At 54.8% G+C, this 21,717-nt stretch overlaps 1 protein-coding gene across 1 annotated transcript in view; it reads right to left on the bottom strand.

The window, feature by feature from the left end:
• The window catches only part of LOC113409607 (protein spire homolog 2-like), a 39,543-nt gene that overhangs the window by 4,678 nt on the left and 13,148 nt on the right, over nt 1-21,717 (bottom strand). Inside the window, exons 2-10 of the mRNA XM_026663730.1 lie at nt 20,400-20,437; nt 16,130-16,489; nt 11,027-11,110; nt 9,535-9,699; nt 7,256-7,342; nt 5,742-5,865; nt 4,736-4,905; nt 1,708-1,882; nt 491-633 (exon numbers count right to left, since the gene is read on the bottom strand). Of these exons, the coding sequence (XP_026519515.1) occupies nt 491-633; nt 1,708-1,882; nt 4,736-4,905; nt 5,742-5,865; nt 7,256-7,342; nt 9,535-9,699; nt 11,027-11,110; nt 16,130-16,489; nt 20,400-20,437 (1,346 nt within the window). The remainder of the gene's footprint in view (nt 1-490; nt 634-1,707; nt 1,883-4,735; nt 4,906-5,741; nt 5,866-7,255; nt 7,343-9,534; nt 9,700-11,026; nt 11,111-16,129; nt 16,490-20,399; nt 20,438-21,717) is intronic.

Raw genomic sequence — 21,717 nt, 5'->3', positions numbered from 1 at the left:
GATGCCCCTCAATCCCGACCCACAGCCCCCACTACTCCAGCCTTGGCTTGCCCCACCCACAGCTCTGCTGATGCCCCTCAATCCCGACCCGCAGCCCCCTGCTGTTCCACTCCGAGCTTCACCCTCCTTCAAGAATGTTGCAAGTAGAGACTAAGCCGCGCCAGGCCAGAGCTCAGGGCAAACTGACCAACATTGTCCAATTAATTTCAGGGGGATCTGCCCCCGGCCCCAGCAGCCTGACCATCCTCCTCTACTCACAGGTGTCCCTCCACTAGCAGCAGCCTGAGCCCCAGCCCACGAGCCCCACGGCAACCTGGTGCAATCCGGTCTGGCCTGGCTGCCCCCCCGGGGGGAGCCAACGTTATTGAATCAGGAGTCGGCCGTTTTCTGGCTGTGAACGGGCGTCTCGCTGACATACTGGGGGACCTGCTCAGCACGGCTCAGGGCTCTAGCGCCGGACAGCTCGGACGTATGCAAATCGGACACTTACCAGCCACAGATGCTTGGAGCTGCTGTCTGGGGTGGAGCTGGAGCTGCCCTCTGAACTCTCCTCCACAGCCCCGAGGGAGCCGCGGTCGGCCGTGAGTGGACCAGCGCTAGGTGGGATCTGGTGGTAACTGGCTGGGAACGAACCTGGACGAGAATAACGCAGGCAGCCAGAGTCAGTCCTGCTGAGCTCTGCTCCTCCCTGATCATCAGCCGAGAGGGAGGCTGGGAACCCTCCGGCCCGGGACTAGGACTAAGAGGGGCCTGGTGGGAAGGAGGCTGTACAGGGTCTGGCAGTGGCCAGCGTGGGGAATGGGCTCCAACAACTGCACTTCTTGCTGGGACAGAGCCGGATGTGGGAGTGACACAGAACAGGGCCAGAGCCAAAGGCTGTGTGCCACAAGGTGTCCTCTAGAGGTGCAGAGCTTAGGGAGAAGGGAGAACCCTGACGGTGGTTTTGGGGTGTCCTGCAGGGGCCCAGTGCTGCGCTACAACATCCACAGAGGGCAGAAGACTCTGGGCATTGCTAACCAGCAAAGGGTTCCACAGGTGCAGGAACTAAGGGTGCGGGGGGTGCTGCAGCACCCCTAGGATTTACAGGGGCTCTACTCCTGGCCCCGCTCCCGGGGTCCCAGCTTCTGGCTCCGTGCCCGAGGTCCCAGCTGCCGCCTTGCGCTTGGGGCTCCCCGCCCATCCCCAGTTGTGGCCCCAGCCTCGGTCCCCTTGCCGCGTCCCCCCGCTCCTGGAGCCGTGGCCCTGCTCCTGGCCCCGGCTCTAGGGGGCAGCGAGGGGCGCGGACAGGGTAAGGGGGGGGCGCAGCTCCCCCACTATAAGAAGTGTTCCAGCACCACTGAAGGGTTCTACATTGTGCAGCTGAGATGCAAAGGAGCTCCTGGCAAGCCAATACGAACGAGGGCTGGTCCCCAAACCCGGACTTTGACTGGAGCCTGGCACCCCGCTGCAAAGTCTCCTAAGGGGGGGCACCTTCCATTAGCGGGGGAGGGGGGAACGGTGGCCTGAGCTGGGATCGCACCTGTGTCCCCTTTGCAGGTGCAATCCCCAGTGCCTCCGGAGACAGCTGCTCTAGACAGGTGCAGTTCCAGAAGGGGGCGGGGGGGGGGGGGGACAGGGAGGCTGTATCAGCTGGGGAGGGGAAGGGAAGGGAAGGTAGGAGGAACTTGCCCTTGGTTTCCATGCTGATCCGTGCAGTATTCATGCTACCTGAGCGGGGTCTTGGCTCAGACTCCCGTGGTGCCAGATACCCTGAATCGGGCTGGCTGGTGCCCCTCTCGCTCTGGAACTGGGCCAGGTCCTGTTCAGAGAAGGAACGATCACGCTTCAGGGGGAGCCCTAAGCCAGGCTCCCTCCCCATCTCAGCGCTTGGAGATTCCTCCTCCTGCAAAGGCATACAGAGCAACATGAACATGCAGGCCCTGGGCTGTAAAAGTGCCCCTGTCCTGCAGCTGCCAATGGGCAGCTTTCTGGAGTGCCAGGTCCCTGACCCAGCCCGGCTGGTGCCCTCTGCACCCACTGTGAGCAGCGTCAACACCCTACTGTGCCCAGAGAGCCCATGGAGAGGGCATCTTGGGTGGTGCAATCCATCCCCTGGGAAAATGGTACTGGAGAGATGGCTGCACAGATCCCATCCATCATCAGGGCTGTCCTTTCCCCTTCCCATCACTCACCATCAGCTGGTTCCTTATAGCCCTGTCCAGGTAAAGCGAGCAAAAAGACAAAGAGCTCAGAAAACGGAGCGCCGCTCTGTAACTGCCATGGACGCCCACAGCAAGGAAGCAGAGAGAGCACAGAGCCACAGGGAAGCAGGTTGCCTTGACAAGGTCTCTCCAGAAATGCTACTACACCTTGGTAAAAAGAGCATCAAATTGCTGTCTACTCTCATATCCTGTGTCATCCAACTGGACAAGATGCCTAAGATACGGTGGAAAACTAGGGCGACAGCTACACCAGAGCCAGGAAACCCCTTCCAGCTAGCTACCATCCAAGATCACTTCTGAGCCATGTTTACAGACTTCTGGAGTAACTAATTCTGGGAGAAGGATGCTCACAGTAGAGGCGGCTCTGGGTGATGACCAGGCAGACTTCAGACCTAGTAGGAGCATTTGTGACCAAGTTCTTGCTCTTACCACCTCTATAGGAGATGGTTTCCAGCAGGAAGAGAAGACAGGGACAGAGGTTCTCAACTTGACAGCAACATATGATACCGTCTGGCACGCTGGCCTGATCAAGATTTTACCTCCATGGGTTGTTCTGGCTACGGAAATGATGCTTCAGCACAGACAATTCCAAGTGATACTAGGCAAAAAACTGAGCACATTCCGGACCCAGAAGAATGGACTCCCTCAGGGATCTATCTGTTCTTGCTCCAACCTTTTTCATCATATTTATGGATTATCTGCCTGCAACAATTTCAAGGTAATTCAAGAATGCAGATGACATCTGCCTGATTCCAAGAGACAGAGACTACAGAAAGACTGAACTAACACACGGCAGCCGTCAGTGGCGATTGCAAGAAGTGGAGACTTAAGCCCAGTATGTCAAAGACCGTGTGGTATCATGCTTTTGTCTCCATCACCTCAAGGCGTCATGAGAACTCGACCCTTTCTTGAATGGAGAATGACTAACACATGATCCAAAGCCTGTATATCTTGGAGTAACTCTACCCTTACACAATCCGCACACGGACTACAAGGATCACCTCACCAAGGTAGCTCAGAAGATTAAGAGCAGAAATGTCCTCCTACATAAACTTGCATGCTCAACTTGCATTCTCAAACACTGCTGAATCAAGTCATGAGACCAACAGTAGCCAAAGGGTACCAGCCCTCTCTCATATTCCACCTCCCAGCACTTGTCAAAGACACATGGAAGCGCCTCGCCACCATCTCATCAGCAGAGCCACGTTACCGACCACTTCTATGGAGGAATGGGAACAAGCTGCTCCTCTATAGGAAACTCCTTCCTCACTCAGCTTGGTGAGAGAGTGCCTGGCTTCAGGCTGCCACGCTGCCTCTGGGACAAGCTCCACTGTTTCAGAGGGGGATGGCGAGTGTGCGATAAATGGCCACACCTGGGGGCTCAGGGACAGCCCTCTGTGATGCAGTTGAGGGCACCACACCCCTAAGAATGGCAGCTCCTCTTGCGCTGGCCTATCAGGAGAACTTCCCAGACCCCACACTGCTGATGCCGAGACTATTGACCAGCTATATGATGCCTACCTAAGCCCTTTTGATATTCTTTTCCTGTATTGACTTAGGGTAGGTCTACACTTACCCGGTAGTTCGGCGGCAAGCAAATCGAACTTCTGGGTTCGACTTATCGCGTCTTGCCTGGACGCGATAAGTCGAACCCGGAAGTGCTCGCCGTCGACTGCGGTACTCCAGCTCGGCGAGAGGAGCATGCGAAGTCGATGGGGGAGCCTGCCTGCCGCGTCTGGACCGAGGTAAGTTCGAACTAAGGTACTTCGAACTTCAGCTACGTTATTCACGTAGCTGAAGTTGCGTACCTTAGTTCGAATTGGGGGGGTTAGTGTAGACCTGGCCTTAGATATCTCTCTTTTATCTCCCTACTTTGTATTTTGAACTTTTTGCCATTTTTATTGTGCCACCACAACACCAACACAAACTCTTTACTGGTCAGTCAGTCCAAGAAAGGAAGCAACACAACAAAAGCCCCAGAGAGGCTGAGAGCCTGATCTCCCACCCAGCTGGGAGCCTGGGGCCGTTGCTTCATTTTTTTGAATAAAGAATTTAGTGCTGGCAAGACGCACTGGAGTTCCAGCCGGGGGGCCCCAACGCCAGCCCCCCCCCCCCCCCATTGCGGCCCCACTCAGGGGGAGCTAAGGCAGGGCATGCCCTCTGGGCTGCCAGGGGGCAAGCAGGAACTGCCCCCCCCTTACCGTAAACAATTCCTGACCCTGGCCCAGCCAGTCTTGTAGAGCCCTCTCTTGCTCCCGCCAAAGCCAGCAGAAGAACTCCCGACGTACTGGGGGCAGGGCCGTGCCATTGACATCAAGAAGGGTCACGTGGCAGGCTTGAAGGTGAGCTCTGCCCAGCAAAGCGACACAGGACACTTGGCTTTCAGATACAGAGCCCCTCTGCCATGCTGCTGCACTCATGTCAAGGGCTGTGTCTCCCTGCCAGCCATCCCCTCGCTGCCCCAGAAGATGACACCGATACCAGCAGTCCTGAGCATCCTCCCACCAGTGACCACAGACAAAACCAGCGCTTACTTCAGAGATATTCATCTCCTCCATCTCGGCCAGCGTCGGAGCCTTGAGCAGAACCCTTGGCCGCAGGCGCTGGGCGGGGGTGCTTGAGTCAGGTACAGAGAGGTTGATGCAGGAGGTTGACTTCACGTCGCTGGAGCAGGCATTAAGGATGCAGGGCAGGGAGCCAAAACCTGCAAGGCAGGAGAGGGGAGAGACTTACATAGGTGCTCAGGGCAGGGCTGGTAGGACGATGGGGGGATGGTATCCACCTAGAGGGGCGGGCTTCCCTGTGGCCTAGGGATACCTTAGAGGGGGCTGCAGTTTCAAACTGCCCCCTGAGCCCATATGGGAGGGAAGTGAGTATGAAACCTCTCTGCATGGACAGAGCACAGTACAGGGAACTCCTCACCCCAGCCATGGGGCTGGGGGCCAGTGCTGATGGGCGCTAGCGCCCCACACAAAACCTGGACTCATGCAGCGAATGGGGCCTAGAGGGCCAGCCCAATGCCGGATGGCTACGTCTCAGCAGGCAGCGGGAAGGAATTGACCTTTGGGATAGAGCTGCCCGTCATGCCTTCCCCTCAAACTGGGGCAGTCGTGGCCTCTGAGTTTCCTCCCGAGCACAGAGCTCGCTGCACGGGGAGGTGGGAGGGAGGAGCCGCACACGCTGCCTAGGGGAGAGGGGAGCGGAGCGGGCTGGGGGCTCTGGGAATGTCCTGGGTTCAAACCCTGCTGGCAGCCAGTGCTGGGCACTGTTAATCTGGCATTTGGTTTTGTACAGAACATCTGGAATGGGTCACATTTCAACAGCACCCTCTGGGGGTTAGGGCTGGAGCTGCTCCCCGAGAGCCTATGATTTCTCTTCGCTGGCAGCTTTTGGAGCGCCCTGCATCCCCCCTCAGGACTCTCACAGATGAGCCAGCGTTTCGGGGGCCCCCACAAGTTCCATATGCTGAGGCAAGGCCGGGGATGCTGGATGGAGCCACGCAGCTACGTGACTCCCCACTGGAGAGGGCTGGGACGGTACCTTTCTGACCCTGGCGCCGCGTCTCGACTGGGCGAAGTTTTCTCTCTTGTTTGATTTCTTCCAGAATCTTTTCGTGGAGTGTTCTCTGCTTCTGGGGCATGGGGCGCAGCCGCCTCTCGGACGCCTGCAGCAGGGGCAGGAGCAGATGAGACAGGCCGCTTAGCACAGAGACGCTGCACTGGGCAGCTGTGAACCTGGGCTGCCCAAACTTCCCCAACCAAGGAGCCCCCGGGCAGCCCCTCGCTTCCCTTACAGAGGTCACATGGCTGCCACTCCTGTTTTTACAAGGACAGCGTGGCCTGTGGAGGCAGAGCACTGTTGGCCTGAGACCTGCCGTCTCCCCAGGCTGCCTGTTCATGTTGGACAGGGGAGTAACCATGACTGCGCTATCGCCCCGTGTAATGTGCTTGGCCCCCCCAGGAGCAGAGATCACAACGGGGCCCACAGAGAGCGCTGGGGTTCTCGGTCCCAGAGCCGATGTTGCTGCCCCTGGAGCCAGCCGCGAGGGCACAGTGTTACTCCAGGCGTTCTGCTGAAGGAAGAGCGCCACTAGCTCATGCCAGCAGGGTCCCAGCTGAGCCTCTCTCCGCAGCCCCAGCCGGCAGCAGGCAGGGCCCTCACATCCGCTCCTCCTCACTAGGCAAGTGCCAGGAAAAGGGGAAAGTGCCCCTGGAAGCGGAGAGGAGAGCAGTCTCCAGTGCTGGGACACTGCACGGGACAAGGGCGTTGCGCTGGATTTGAGGGGAGCATATACCCCAGAGTGCACTCAGCCACTATGAATTAACGAACTAGAACACCACATAGTTAAGAGTTAATTTGGAGACAGGCTTTCAGAAGCAAGGTCATAGCTACTGGCAGTTTTGCTAATCAGTATGGGAGGAGGGGAAGAAAAAGTAAATAACAGAGAGTGAAACAAAGATATGTGGATGGACAGCCTTGAGTCTAGATGCCTCTGATAGTAAATGTTTATTGAAAGTTAGGAAAAGTGATGACTTAGATTATAATGACCCCTACTATGTGTTTAGTAGAAGTTAGTTATAAAAAGTTCAGATAATACAGGGTATTTGAGAGCAGTCCAACAGGAAGGCGTTTGGCCAGCGCTGATCTGTGACTGATTACTCAATACCGTCTCAGAATATAGGTAAATATCTGGGATGTTCTAGACCTATTGCTTATATCTGTGTGTGCTTAAATCTAATAAACGGCAGTGTTAGACAAAAGCACGCTGACTTGCATTTCTCCTTGGTCAGACAGAATCGCTGAGTTCCCGTTGATTTATTCCTTACACCGCCTGTTGGGGTCTGATAACCCTGGGTAACAAGGGGACACTGGAGCAATGCTCCTGACACTAGAAAATCCAGACAGTGCGCCAGCCTCTCTCTTCGGTAGGGAGGCTCTTTCACTGAGTCAGCGATTTAGAACCGGTTTCCTCCCGAGGATTCTCACATGCCCTTGAGCGTCTGGTCAGTCAGAAACCCGCAGCCCGGGCACTACAGAGTTCACCCGGACATTACCTGTTTCAGTGGCGGCCGTGACCGTATAAAATCCAGAATGCATTCATGGGCATCTTTCTTCACCCTGGGGGGGATGTCACCATCCACCTGGTGGGGAGAGGGATGGGCAGACAGAGGAGGGAGAGTTAATGACTCTACAAAACAGGAAATGACTGCCTAGGAAGCAGTACTGCGGAAAGGGATCTGGGGGCCAGAGGGGATCACAAGCTAAATATGAGTAACACTGTTGCAAAAAAAGGACATTGTTCTGGGATGTATTAGCAGGACACAAGAAGTAATTCTTCCGCTTTACTCTACGCTGATTAGGCCTCAACTGGAGTATTGTGTCCAGTTCTGGGCGCCACGTTTCAGGAAAGATGTGGACAAATGGGAGAAAGTCCAGAGAAGAGCAACAAAAACGATTAAAGGTCTAGAAAATGTGACCTATGAGGGAAGATTGAAAAAATTGGGTTTGTTTAGTCTGGAGAAGAGAAGACTGAGAGGGGACATGATAACAGGTTTGAAGTACATAAAAGGTTGTTACAAGGAGAAGGAGAAAAATTGCTCTCCTTAACCTCTGAGGCTAGGACAAGAAGCAAGGGGCTTAAATTGCAGCAAGGGCGGCTCAGGTTGGACATTAGGGAAAAACGTCCTAACTGTCAGGGTGGTTAAGCACTGGAATGAATTGCCTAGGGAGGTTGTGGAATCTCCATGGTTGGAGATTTTTAAGAGCAGGTTAGACAAACACCTGTCAGGGATGGTCCTGCCTCAGTGCAGGGGACTGGACTAGATGACCTTGTGACACTGCACCCCATATTCTTCATAGTGCTATTATGATATGATTATAGCATATTATGATATATTTTATGCAAGATAAGTCATGTGAGGTGTCATTGGAAAAGTTATGATTTGCTGAATATGATTATCTTCTTTGTATGCATGTGTCATTTGTATCTGAAGTTATAAATACTATGTATCTGTACTTCAAATCTAGTTACACCTGGTAACACCCCCTAGACAGGATGTGTACCTGGTGGGGAAGGGCCTATTCAGGGCAGTGAGTCATTAGGGAGAACAATAGGCCTTAGGAGAAGCTTATCTCCCACCTGGTGATGAGCCTCCCTGAGAACACTCCAGACAGCCTGTGAGTGATGGCTGCTGTGACTCTACAAGGACATGTGATGCTGGACTCCATCTTGGGATGTCAGTGTTTTTCCACAGACAGGCCTAGGAACCAAGCTTTGGAACAAAGGGTTCCCGCCATATGCAAAAAGCTCTATAAGGCAGGGAGTGACATCACTGGGGTTCTTCACTCCCCACACAAGAAGAGTCCTGGAAACACCTGAGGAACAAAGACTGAACGGAGGGAAGTGCTGGACCCAGACTAAAGGCATTTCTAGCCTGTGAATGAAACACCTGGGGATTCCAAGCTGTAAAGCAAGGGCAGCTTGCCCCTTGAGGATCTGCAGCCTACTTGTATCATCTCTTAGGGTGAAAATCAGCTAATTCATATCCCATCTCACTAGTATATTAAGCTTAGTTTGCATTTTTTGTTTATTTGCTAGGTAATCTGCATTGATCTGTTTGCTTATAATCATTTAAAATCCATCTTTCGTAGTTGTTAAACTTGTTTTTGTTTTAATCTAAACCAGTGAGCTGTGACTGGAGTGCTTGGGGGAAATCTCGGCTTGGTTGCCACAAGTGTGCATTGTTCTCTTCACATTGAGGGGGAGGCGGACCTGGTATTAAACCCATAGACTGGCCAGATTTGACCAGGGCAGGACGTACTGCTCTGGATCCCAGGCTGGGATGCTGGTGGTTAGAGACCCTGCATGTAACTGCAGCTGGGTGTGTCCCTACCTGTGTGAATGCTGGTGAAAGTGCAGGCTGGAGGGCTTTGCACCTTGTCATAGCAGTACAGTGTGAGAGGGAGCCCAGGCTGGTGGGTCAGGGGACTCAGTGATACCCCAGTTCTGGGTGGCACTCTGGGGGGAACCCATCACAGACCTCTCGAACTCCCTTCCAGTCCTAGGATTCTTGGCTCTGCGGAGGCACTAGGGTGAGTTGGTCTGTGGAGGGGCATGTATTACCCTGGGGGTGGCTCTGAAATGCCCAGTGAGGGGTATCCCAGCAGCAGCGTGAGCCCTACGATGAGCTAGGCCTTCAGCATCAACTGGTCCAGGAGGTGGAGGTGGGGGGGCTCCAGCCCAAAGGCAGATGGTGTGTCACTAGGACCCTTGCACTCCATGGCAGTCACCCCCTGGCCGTGGCTCAGGCCCCTTGGGTATGACTGTGCTCACCATGACTTTGCGAAGCTTGTAGTTGCGTGCCCGGATGTCCTGCATCAGCATTTCAAAGGGCGTCAGCTGGTACTCGGTGGGCAGGGGGTTGTACTGCTTCTCCTGGACTTTCTTCAGCTTCACACCGTCGCGTAGCTCCCGCATCAGCTGCACCCACAGCCGGGCCTGGAACAGACACAATGGGCAACTGCCCCTTACCGAGGAGATGAGCCCGCAGCATCACAGGTTTCCTCATGGGGGAAGGGAGCCCCAGCTAACCATGGGACATGAGCCCTGTGAACAGAGCCCAGCGGGGGCTCTGTGTGCTCCCCCCGCCACTGGGACTTGACCTGGCGGGCGGATGGCAGCATGCTTAGCCCTGGTGTGAGGAACAATTCTGCACTGGCAGGGAGATGGACGGGGTCACCTCCCACTGCCCTTCCCATCTCTAACTCCGATGGGGGTGGCAAGCGGCTTCCAGTCTAGAGCGTGTGACTATGCCCAGAAGCCTGTCAGGAACGAGGGCCTGCAGCCGGGCCTGGGATTAGCTGACAACCACAGCCGAAACTGGCCAGATGGCCTGCCTGGCCGAGCAGCATTGCCAGGGCCGCTCCTAAGCCCAGCAGCAGCACTTGGCCAATGGCTGCTCAACACACCCGCCCGCAGTGGCGATCTCTCCTGCGTTTGCCTTGCTCCAGCCTGTTCCAGCCCTCCTCCTGGTTCCTGAGCCCTTCACTGGGCTCCTGATTCCTAACACTGGCTCTGAGCGCCGCTGCTCCGACCACTGGGCCTGACCACCCACGTCCTGGTCCATGCCAAAGCCAATGGCCTGGCTAGTGTGGCTTTCCCTGCTGGGCAGGCTGAGGTGAGAGGGCAGTGTCTGTACTGCAAAGGTGTCCATTCCCTTCCCAGCTCTCCTGCTCCCTGGGGGTGGGGGGGGGGAAGGCTCTGGATCATGACCCTGATGCTGAGGAGGCAGGATCAGTGCCCCATTCTCCAGTGCACCTCACTCCCACACTCCCCTCCGTGTTCCCAACACTCTCTGCGCTCCTCCCAGTGATCGCAATGGCCGCAATCGTTCTGCCTCTCAGGGATCTGTAGCCAGTCCTTGAAGGGGTCCCCAGGGGGACTCGGGGAGCTCACCAAAGGCTCCCCCATTTTCGTGATGTTCTCCCACACGCACCATCAGGCCAGGCTGGATGGAATGGCCCATCAGCGTCTCCTTTGTTGGCCAGAGGTGATATAAATTTGCAGGGCTGAGCACGTTGTCTCTGCAGCACCCCAGTGCCTGCTGTCCCAGGAATGACTGGGTCTCCCCAGTGACACGTCTAAGCCAGCGGTGCTTGCAGGTTCCCACACCTCTGGGCCCGCGGGATCCCAGCCCTTCTCCCCAAGTGCTGCCAAAACAAGAATGCCCGGACAGGTTTCCATCAGCCCCGCACTACCTCTGTCTCCTGCAAGGCAAGAGCTGCTGATCAAAGCGCCCGCAGGGAGACAACCCTGCACCACTTACCCAGTCTGTGTTCTGCAGGTTATCGAGCTCATCCGTCGACCTCTCCTCCAGCTCCTCCTCCTGTTCCCTCAGCTTCCTCAGCATCTGCAGCAGCACAGAAATGTCACGTTCCCCATGCTGGGTCCCCAGCACCTCACCAGCCCAACATGCTCCTAGGAGAATCCTGGCTGAACAGGTCCCATAAAAAGAGGGACCCCTGGGCATGAGGAAAGAGTGCCTAGATCCTCGGCCCCCATCTGCCAGTTCCTCCCCCTGGATACAATTACACTCCCAGTAGGGGGTTGCGGGGCCAAGGAGTTCCATCCCAGCTCCACAAGGCTCAGCTTCCATAGGCTACTGGGCACTGAATGTGCCTGGCCAGATACAAGTCACAAAGAAGGCCTGGTCCCTGCCCCAAGGAGCTACTCTGCAGCAGCCGCAAGTCTGGTCATGCATTGGGTCTGACCCCAGCCACCCACTCCCCTAGCTGGGGCTGTTAACCACAGCTTAGGGTAGAGAGCTGGGCAGGGAGATTGTCCAGGTGCCATTGACTGGAGCCCGGGGGGAGGTTCTTAGCCAGGAGCATGCCGGGCCCCAAGGGAATGTGCTTGTGGGTCTTGCCAAATGCATCCTAGGACTGTTCCATCTCAACTGAGCCATGTGCAGCACCTGTGGGGGACGATGGGAGATGGATTCGCACCCCCCTGGATTCTGGGAGCCCCAGGAATGGACTCTGAGCACAGCCCCTGTGTCTTCCCCAGCAGCAACATGTGCCCCAGGAGAAGCTCTGGACACTTCGATTTCCATGCAGTTCACTGTCTGGCAAGCTGAGGCCCTGCCTGTTCGGTGCAGATGTTAAAGGTCCCATGGCACTTCCTGGGAGAGGAGGGTATGTCACCGCCCTACAGCGTTGGGAGGGATGGATGGTTACTGCCTTCCCCCCAAGAGGGGGCTGCATTTCACTGGAGCTGTGTGTGTAATTTGGAACACGCTCTGGGAGCCTTTGGAATGACAGGAGCAGAGGAATGAGAACTATTATTTATTGCTAATAAACCCACCGCAGATCAGAGCCTGGCCGCCACTGAGAAAACCTTGAGACCCTATCATTGCTGGCAAATTGCGGTTGTGTTTCCCAGGCTCATCTCACGTGATGCTGAAGCATCATCTGCTTCCACCGTGCGGCATCTGACCTGACCTGCACTCTGGCGGGTGCACAGACAACTGCCCAGGGCTGCACCCGGGAATATGCTGCAGACTTTCTAACCCATGGCTGAAATAATGGAAGGTGCATTGCCCTCGGCTGGAAGGACCTGGGCCAGCCTGTTCAAACTACCCGGGAGAGCCAGGAAGTCATCAGAGTGGGTAGGGCAGCTATAGGGTCAGTATTTGGCCCCTCACCTGTTCTGCCTGCATCAGATCATCTTTGGCAATCTTAAACCTTCCCCACAGCCCGACCCATCCTGCATGGCCTGCGTGCCTGCTGCATGGAGCTGGGTAATAACATGGTGGCTGCTTGCAGCTGCCTCCTGGATGTCATTACGAGCGGGGACAGTGCATCTGGGCAGGTGTGGGCCTGCTGTGAAGGACTTGGGGGAACCTTCTCATGCCTTGCTGCTTGTGCCCATGAGCTGCAGTGTCAGAGGTCTGCATAGATTCCAAGGCCAGAAGGGACCACTGGGCTTATCCAGTCTGACTCCCGGATAGCACAGGCCAGAGAACTGCCCCACAATAAGTCCTACAGCAGATTTTCTAAAACAACATCCCGTCTTGATGTAAAAGTTGTCAGTGCTGGAGACGCCGCCACGACCCTGGGTAGATTGCCCCAGTGGTTAATGACTGTCACTGTTAAAAAGGTACGCCTTATATCCAGGCTGCCCTGGGAAATGGGTACTCAGGCCCATGTGGGAAGGGCATCCACAGCATGTGGACATGGGGCAGTCTGCATAGTCCTGCCATCATCTTGTGACCCCAAATATATACAGGGTTTCCTTTCCAGTGTTCAGGCTGCTGAACCTCTCTGCCACATGCCCAACATCGGATGAGTGTTACTGCAGTCAGCGGGTCCCTGCTTCCTCCCATCCTATAAATGGGGTCACAGCCTCCCCCCCATCCCCACAGCAGCTCAGCAATTCTCCCCTCCACCAGGCACGGCAATGCCCAGCAGGATATCAGGCTCCCTACGTGACATTTCTGGAGCCCACCACAACTTGGGGGGGAGGGATAACTCAGTGGTTTGAGCATTGGCCTGCTAAACCCAGGGTTATGAGCTCAATCCTTGAGGGGGCCACCTAGGGATCTGGGGCAAAATCACTACTTGGTCCTGCTAGTGAAGGCAGGGGCCTGGACTCAATGACCTTTCGAGGTCCCTTCCAGTTCTAGGAGATAGGATAGCTCCATATACTATATTATTATTAACTCATGCCCCAGGCATTGCTGGAGACACGGGTGAGCAAGAGGAGGTGGATACATTTTTCTTGAGCTGTTTCATAAGGTTAATGAGCAAGTGAACAGCCTCTGGGTAACACCGCTGACCCCATCAAATCCTGAGCACATGCCTTTGCCGTTGGATTGATGAGATCGCTTCCTGGAACAGATGATTGCCTTGTGATTACCCGTAAGGGCGGAGTTCAAGGCAATCCTAGGAAACTGCAGCTTAATCTTTAACCCCCTTGAGGCTGGGACTGCGGGTTTGCCTGACTTGTGTCAGAGCAGGTGCCATAAGACACCAACCCCGCAATGCCAATGGGGTCTTGAAGACCCCACCCGTCACGTAGGGAATTGTGACGCTGTGGAGCAGATTCACTCCCCTGCAAAGGCAAATGCTGGGCCTCGTGGAGCGTCCTGGAGACTCCCCTGCAGGTCCTGTCAGGTCAGGGGCTGCGTCTCACACAGCACCACACACAATGGCTGCGCTAGGGGGTCATTACCACCTCTGGGAGGAGAGGCAGAGAAAAGCAAACCAAACAGACTCAAAGCCAGCGACTGATGCACACAACTCAGCTCTGCAGCCTGGGGTCCTGCTGCTGCCGGATTGCTCTGCCCTCTCTCCCCCCATGGGGTCTGCTGCTGGGCGAGATGCTAAGTTCTGTGGAGCAGGGACAGTCTTGTACTGTGTGTGCGTACAGCACAATGGGGCCCTGATCCTGACCGGGGCCTCTGGGCACTATCCCAATACCAGTCATCATCATCATCTTAGGCTAGAGCAGCTCGGTACACTGGGAAGAGCCAAAGATTCAGACTCCTGCCCTCCCAGACCAGCCCAGGCCTTCCCAGAGAATCAAGGGTCTGCCCCTCTGGGTCTGGCAATGGAGCAGTCAGCGGGGTGCTCTGATGCACACAGCTCCATTCCTGTATTGCTGCTTTTACTTCTCCTACGCAGGACCCCTGAACTATCCCCCCATCCCACGCTCTGCAAGCACTAGCTGCCCACTAAAGATTGAAAGCTCTGGGACAGGGACCGTGGGCATGTGTGTGTCTTGTACAGCAGCAAGCGCACTGTCTGCAGCAGTGCTAATTCCCTAACAGTAGAGTCTGGCCATAGACCAATGCAAGTGTTCTGCGGTATCTGGCCACCAGACCTGAGATACTCACTGGGACCGCAGGTATTGCGCTGGGAATTCCCTGACTGAGCTCACTGGGCCCTGGGTTGGAAAGCCGCAGGCTGGGGTAGCTGCGTGGGCAACTATCAGTCAGGGCTGGGGTGGGACACGGCCTTTTAAAACGAGACAGAGGAGCTGAAATTAGCTGTTGAATGGCAGCGCTGTGTTAGGGTCGGGGACTCTGGTGCCGTTCCCCACACCAGGATATAGGGAAATCTCTCACAGAAAGCTAGTGAACCACCTCGCTGCCTAGCTATCGAGGGTCTCAGGGGGCTTACCTCCTGATTTCTCCCGGTGTCCCATTTTTATAAATACGATCCTGGCTCTGCCCTGGGAGCAGCGCCAGGGCGAAATGCACATGGCAGGCCGCCTCCTCTGGGCCCTGGCACACAATGGACAGAGGCCTGGGGAGGGGGACGGGTGGGCTGACAGTTAGAGCAGAGGGCAGAGGACTGAGATCCTGGCTCTGCTGTCAAATGGGGCTCAGAACACCTCCCTCCCAGGGAGAAGGACTGTCTCAGGCGGCACTGCGGTATAAATCAGGAGCCAGGGGATGAAATAAGACAAAGGGAGATTTTGGGGACTATCGGGGGACACTCCCTCATGGTGAGATGTAGCAGCCCCGTCAATGGAGTCACCTAATGCTGGGCTGGACAAAGCCCTGGAGAAGAGTCTGTAGGGACCAACCCTGACCTGGCATCTCACGTCTTCTCCTGCTCTCGTGCCTCTGATGTGAGTCACATGGGGTGAGGTCACAATGAACCTGTGCAGAGTGCTGTGTGAGCTGGGGAGAGGGAACTAAGTCATACTGAGTATTTGTATCACTAATGGAGGCCAATTCCTGCTCCCAACAAACCCTCCCCTTCAACAGAAGGCTTGGAAAAGGCAGAACGTGAGGCCATGGGCCAGTTACTGTATGGCCCCTGCACCAGAATCACTGAGGAGAGCATGACCTGGGTGAGAGCAAAGTCCGGAGCCACTGTGGGAATGGAGAAGCCAGTCTGTTGGCATCAAATGGCTGGCTTTCACCAGCCATCCCGGAGAACAAAAGCCAGAAGGAAATCCCAGGGATGCCCCCGACCCTGGTCCCCCCGATGGTTAGAAGTGCAGATTTCTAAGGATTTCCCTTAGGGAGTAGATGCCCAGCTACCAGGGCCCTGAGATCTGCAGCGCTTTACACACCGGGGGCCTAGGTAGCTCTGTGTTACTCCACTTTTACACCGGGATGACTCCACTCACTGGCATAACGCTGCAGCAAAGCAGTGGGGAATCAGGTCCTTAATGCAACACGAAGAGCAGCGTTTCTTCAGGGGCGACTTCACCCAACACTCAGATGCTGCCCCCTCTGAGTCAGAGTGCAGCACCAGCAGCTTAGAGGGCAAGGCAAGTGGTGAAGAAGCCTCCCAGCCAATCCCTATGGCAGTACCAAAGGCTGTGGGCACCTAGCCGTGCATCACTGCCACACGCTCTGGCTCTCAGGGAGGACGGGTCGCCCCAGGCTCCTGCGGGGAAGGCTGGCTCTCACCTCCTTAGCTTCCCGGATCTTGCTGAGAAAAGCCTTCAGCTCCACCGTCTCCACGAAGAGGGCCCTGCACACAGCCTGGTAATGTTGCTGTGCCTCCTGGGGGGCCGTCAGACGAGCGGCGCACATCCTCATGGCCTGCCCGAAGGTGCGCACGGCTCGTGGGAGCCCCTCCACAGCCTCCTCCTCTTCATCCTGCCCCCCGTAGCCCTCGTCCGCCATGCCGCAGCCGCTGTCGTCAGAGTCGCTGTTGGCCATGAGGTCGATCAGCTTCTCCAGCTGGGGGCTCAGTTCTCGCTCCTCACTCTCGTCCAGCCCCCAGTCCAGCGCCCGGTAAATGGCAAATCCCAGCGACTGCACCATCTGCAAGGAAACAGGAGAGCAGAGCAGAGGCTGAGGCTGGGGCTGGGAAAGGCCAGTTACGCTGAGATGCCTCCGGAGGGGAGGAGGCTGAGACATCCAGTGTAGCTGCGCTGCGATCTCTACCCCCAAACAATGCCAGGGCTCGCACAGGGGAGGCGGCCAGCCGGAAGGGCACAAGGTGTTGTTTAGATGCTGGGCGCACAGCCTTACCCATCTGCCCACTGCGTCTTGGGCAGCCAGCAGGCGCTATGCCGCCCATCTGGAGGGCAAGGAAGAGCTAGAAACATTGATTTCAGCGCTAGGACGCTGGCCGAGGGCACATGACATGGGAGGGGGCATCACAAAGCTCTGTAGCCAAGCACTGGAACGGGCCAGGTATCACATCATGCTTTCCTTCCCCCCGCCCACCCATGCGTTTCACATACTGCTGCCATTTGGAGGATTTCCATCACCATGTAGCACCCCCTAGTGAGCCTGCTGTGTATTACCAAACTTGGCTCCCGCGAAGGCAGTGGTTCTCAAACTTTTGTATTGGTGACCCCTTTCACATAGCAAGCCTCTGAGTGTGACCCTCTTAAATATATTAAAAAGTGTTTTTAATTTATAACACCATTATAAATGCTGGAGGCAAAGCAGGGTTTGGGGTGGAGGTTGACAGCTCGCGACCCCCCATGTAATAACCTCACGACTCCTTGAGGGGTCCCGACCCCCAGTTTGAGAACCCCTGCGCAAAGGGTAGTGCTGAGTCTGGGGGGAGTCTGGCCACACCTAGAGACCCCTGTCCCACCCTATCCCCCCCAGAGAGGCTCACTGATATGATTAGTAACAAGCAGGGATGGTGCCAGCTGGTGACCTGGAAGTGAAAGCTCCATGTTCCAGCCCCAGCCTCCTCAGCCCTGTGTCTGAATTAGATACAGCCCATCGGCTTTCCCATGAAGCCTGCAAATGCAAAGCTGCCCGGAGCGGTATGAGAGAAAAGGGTCCCCTGGTGCTCCGTGCTGGCTGGTGGGTGGAGAGGGAGCTGTAGGATACATGGTGACAGATACCCCTTCCACCAGCCCCAGCCTCCCATGACCTTACGTGCTGGCTGTGAGAGGCTTATGATGCTGTTTGGGCCATGAAGAAGGCTGCCTCCCCTGCCCCCCAGGAATCTTCCAGGCCTTTGCTGTTTATCGTGACTCCATTATCATGGGAGAGGAGGGAAGCATGAGCCAGCCCAGGGGATTGAGGGAAAGAAGCAGCAGAGGTTCTGCGAACAGTCCTGCTGGGACCAACAGGCACTGCACTGTTAGCTACCCCAGACCCTCCGGGAGGAGAGAAAACACTCGCCATTGGCGGCGGGGGAAGGGAGAGAAAGTCACTCAGGCGGGAGAGTGGAAAGGAGCCAGAAACGGGCTGAACTTTGGACCGGGATACATTCCTGACCCGGGCAAACACAGCGTGCGGCAGTCTACAAAAGGCCGCTGCGCTGATAGCTTATCTCTGCCTACACCTTGCTGCTAAGGCAGATCTGGGGCCTGATCCAAAGCCCACCCAAGTCAGCAGAAAGACTCCAGTGGCTCCATTGACCCTAGAACAGTGACAGACTTCAGTGGTTCAGGAGTCAAATTAGCGAGCAACAGTACCCAAAAGAGCCATAGTCCTGTGAATTCATTTATAGTTTGTACATATAGATAGATACTATTCTCACAGCAAAATGACTGATCAAGTATTATTATTTTATCAACTACAATTGGTTAATAACATAGTAAAAGCCTCCTGGTTGGTTAATAACTTAGATGGGTTAAGAATTCAGTCACCCAGTGTTCTAATATCCTGTGCTGCAAAGAGCCGCAGGAGACGCATTAAGGCGGCTGGCGAGCCTAGGGCAGTGATGCTCAGACTGAGGAGTATGGGCCTGCAGCCGCTGCTGCCGCCATTGGGGGAACAGGCCTGTGGTGGGCAGTTACTGTGAATGAAGGCTCCAGGACCAGCCATGCTCCAGTCACTTCAAATGGACTTGGCACTGAGAGGGCCTGGGGTGGGGCTCCCCCCCTGAGGATACAGCCCCTGGAAACTGAGATCTGCAGGGGCCTGGAGCAGGGAGAGCAGTTGCTCAAGTCAGGCTGTTAGGTGGCTCTTCCTAGATAGATAAAGTCGGAACGTGGGTGGGGAATCAAGAGGTGAGGGGTGAGCATGGAGATATGACTGGTTCATATGACAATTAACCCGTTTCAAATGCTCTCCTGCGGTTCTACAATTGGTTAATAACACAGTAAAAGCAGCCTGATCGCTCTCCTGCGTCTCTAACTGGCTGGAGTTTGCTTTGGCCAATTTCACTGAGCACAGTCACTCATGCTGCAGTCTGATTGGCTGGTAAAATATGAAACGCCAGCCAGTGGCAGAGGGCAAAAAAATGTGTGTCCAATTTCAAAAACAAGAGCCACCCGGCCACCAGGGCAGTGAATGCAGCACACAGCGTATGCAGCGGGGCGTTGGATCGGCCGCCGTGACCTGGAACCAGGCCAGCTGGTGGAGCTGCCGCCCCTTCACACGCACCAAGTACACGTGCGGCTGGAGCAGGGAAAGGGAGCGATGGTTTGAGAGCAGCGATTGCCCAGCCTGCTGACTCCGCGCCAGGCAGCGGCAGAAAGGAACCGTCCCCTGTAATGCCAGAAGATGCGCTGCACCTGTCCCATTATTTTCATGCTTTGAGGCTAGTCACTGCAACCTGGGGAGAGACAGAATGCCCTGGAAGGCCTCCCGGCTGCTCTGGCTCTGTGTATCTGGGCAGGTCATGACCTATGCACTCAGTCAGAACTTTAATGGCCATATTTACAGCAGCCTCTGGCTCTTCACCGCTCTCTGTCAGGGCACATGGTTACACAGGAGGAGAATCAATCAGTGACCCACCAATATTCTTAGCTCAGTCCTTGAATCTTTCCCCTGAGAAGAGTGTGACAGACCCAGGCTGCTCTGTGACAACTGGTGGATTGTGTGTGTGACATGGTATTGGGGTGCTCACTGTATGGATGTGTTGGTTACATTAGCAGCAGGCTGCTGGAAAAACAATCTGGAAGTGGAACAACAGTTCAAGATACGCCAACTCCCAGTAAGCTCTTCAGGGTGGTTAAGAGACAATGCCTGAGCAATAAGCCCCATTACAAAGCTTGCTCTCCCAGTGCTGGGGCCAGCAGATCCAAAGGACTGAAGCATTAAAAAGGCAGACTGTCCGGAGGTCAGGCAGTTGTTGCTGAGGTGTTCAGACTGACACACAGACAGCGCTGGGGTGTCTGAAGATGTTAGGCTTTCCTAAGCTTCCATCAGGGAACGGTAAGCTCTAAGTAAGATAGACATGCATGCAGACTGTTTGCCGGTTTAAACCCCCTTTTCTCTTATGTTATGATTTCTTCCTACTGTTAATATTAAACAAGCTGGCTGGCTGGTCAGTCTAGAATCCCCATTGGTCTCAGACTCCCGTTGGGAAGAACCGCAAGTGCCGAACTCAGTCCGATCACCCATACGCTGGTTGATGTAGCTCAGGGCCTGGTCTAAGAGCGAGAGACTCACGTTACTTCACTCCAGGAGAGGGAAAGGCCTGAGACCTGACACCTGAGCAGGAGTCAGCGAGAGGTGTTCCCCAAATGGCCACATCGTGCTTTTTTGAATGGAGTTTTCCTGTGTACAATAATCACGGGGCACAATGCTTCCTCCTCCCTCAGCCCCCACCATGCATGCTGACTGCAGGACCCAGCGGTGCAAAAGCCAGGACACTGCAAGAAGCAGCTGGTCTAGAAAGGGGATGAGCTAATGCTGTCATCAGAGCTCTGTCTGGGTTTAAAACGAAACCGTCTGTGCACATCCACACACACACAAGACATGAGATTTATTTGCTTGAACAGTTTTCTGAAAAATCACATTAGCGACATACCTGTGCTTCCATTGAGGGTGACAGGGTCAGGGGAAGCTCTGTGAAGGGAGAAACAGACACGGTTAATGCTCCTCTGGCAGCTGCAGAACGTTGGGAGTTTGGGTTATAAATCAAACTCCTGAAGCTTTGCTTTTATAACTCCACTAGTTTGTGCCTGTAAGTTATTTACACTTCGATCCCATAGATTCTAAGGCCAGAGGCACCACAGTGATCACCTGGGCTGAGCTCCTGTATGACAGGCTGCAGAATGTTCCCCAGAAGCTGGATTAAAGCATGGCCTCTAGAAAGACAGCTAATCTCCTCAAAGGCCCCACGTGGTGGTGAGGCTGCCAGCTCCCCTGGGAAGCTGGTCTAATATTTCGTTACCCTCACAGCTAGGAAAAGGCATCTAATTTCAAGGGTGAATTTGTCTAACTTCAACTTCCAGACACTGATTCTTGTTCTGCCTTGTCAGCAAGGTAGTAAAGACATCCCCCGCCCCGCCCAACTCAGATCTCCTTTCTGCGTTTCCGGGCACAGTGATCACATCCCCTCTCAGCTTCTCTTCAACAAACTGAGCAGACAAGCTTCAGACCACAAGGCTTGTTTTCCAGACCCGGGGTCATTGTTGTGCCCCTCCTTGGAACTATCTCCAGGATTTCCACATCCCTCCTGAGGTGCAGACCCCAGGACCGGACACAGTGTTCCAGCAGCAGTCGTACCAACGTTGTGTACAGAGGCAAGTTCACCTCCCTACTCCTACTGGATAGTCCCCTTTTCATACCTCCAAGGACCACGTTAGCCCTTTTGGCCACAGCGTTGCACTGAGAGCACGTTGAGGCGATTACCTATGATGACCACTAAACGCTTCTCTGACTCACCGCTTTCCAAGACACATCCTGTAGATACATCCTGCCTTCTTGGTTCTCAGACATATTACCTTGCATTGGCTGTATTAAGGCGAATCAGATCACTCTACTCTCATTATCTACTACCACACTAATCTTTGTGTCATCTGCAAACTTTACCAGAGGAGATTTTATATCCTCTTCTAGATCACTGATAAATATTTTAAATAGAGTTGGACTCCGAACCCATCCCTGGGGGACCCTGGTAAGTAATGGCCCCACTCATTGATATCTCCTCATTAACAACCACATTTTGAGGTCTGTCAGTGAGCCAGTTTTTAATCCATCTAATGTGTGCCCTGTTAATTCCATATGATGCAAGTTTTTTTAATCAAGATGTCATGTCGTACGAAGTCCAATGCCTTAAATAAATCTAAGTATATTGTATCAACACAGCTGCATTTATCAACCAGACCTGTAAACTTGTCAAA

The sequence above is a fragment of the Terrapene carolina genome, unplaced genomic scaffold, assembly GCF_002925995.2.
Source record: "Terrapene carolina triunguis isolate 2854851 unplaced genomic scaffold, T_m_triunguis-2.0 Scaffold33911, whole genome shotgun sequence".
Classification (NCBI taxonomy): Eukaryota; Metazoa; Chordata; order Testudines; family Emydidae; genus Terrapene; species Terrapene triunguis.
Note: the sequence above shows the minus strand (reverse complement) of the source record. Positions and strands in the feature narration are given on the sequence as shown.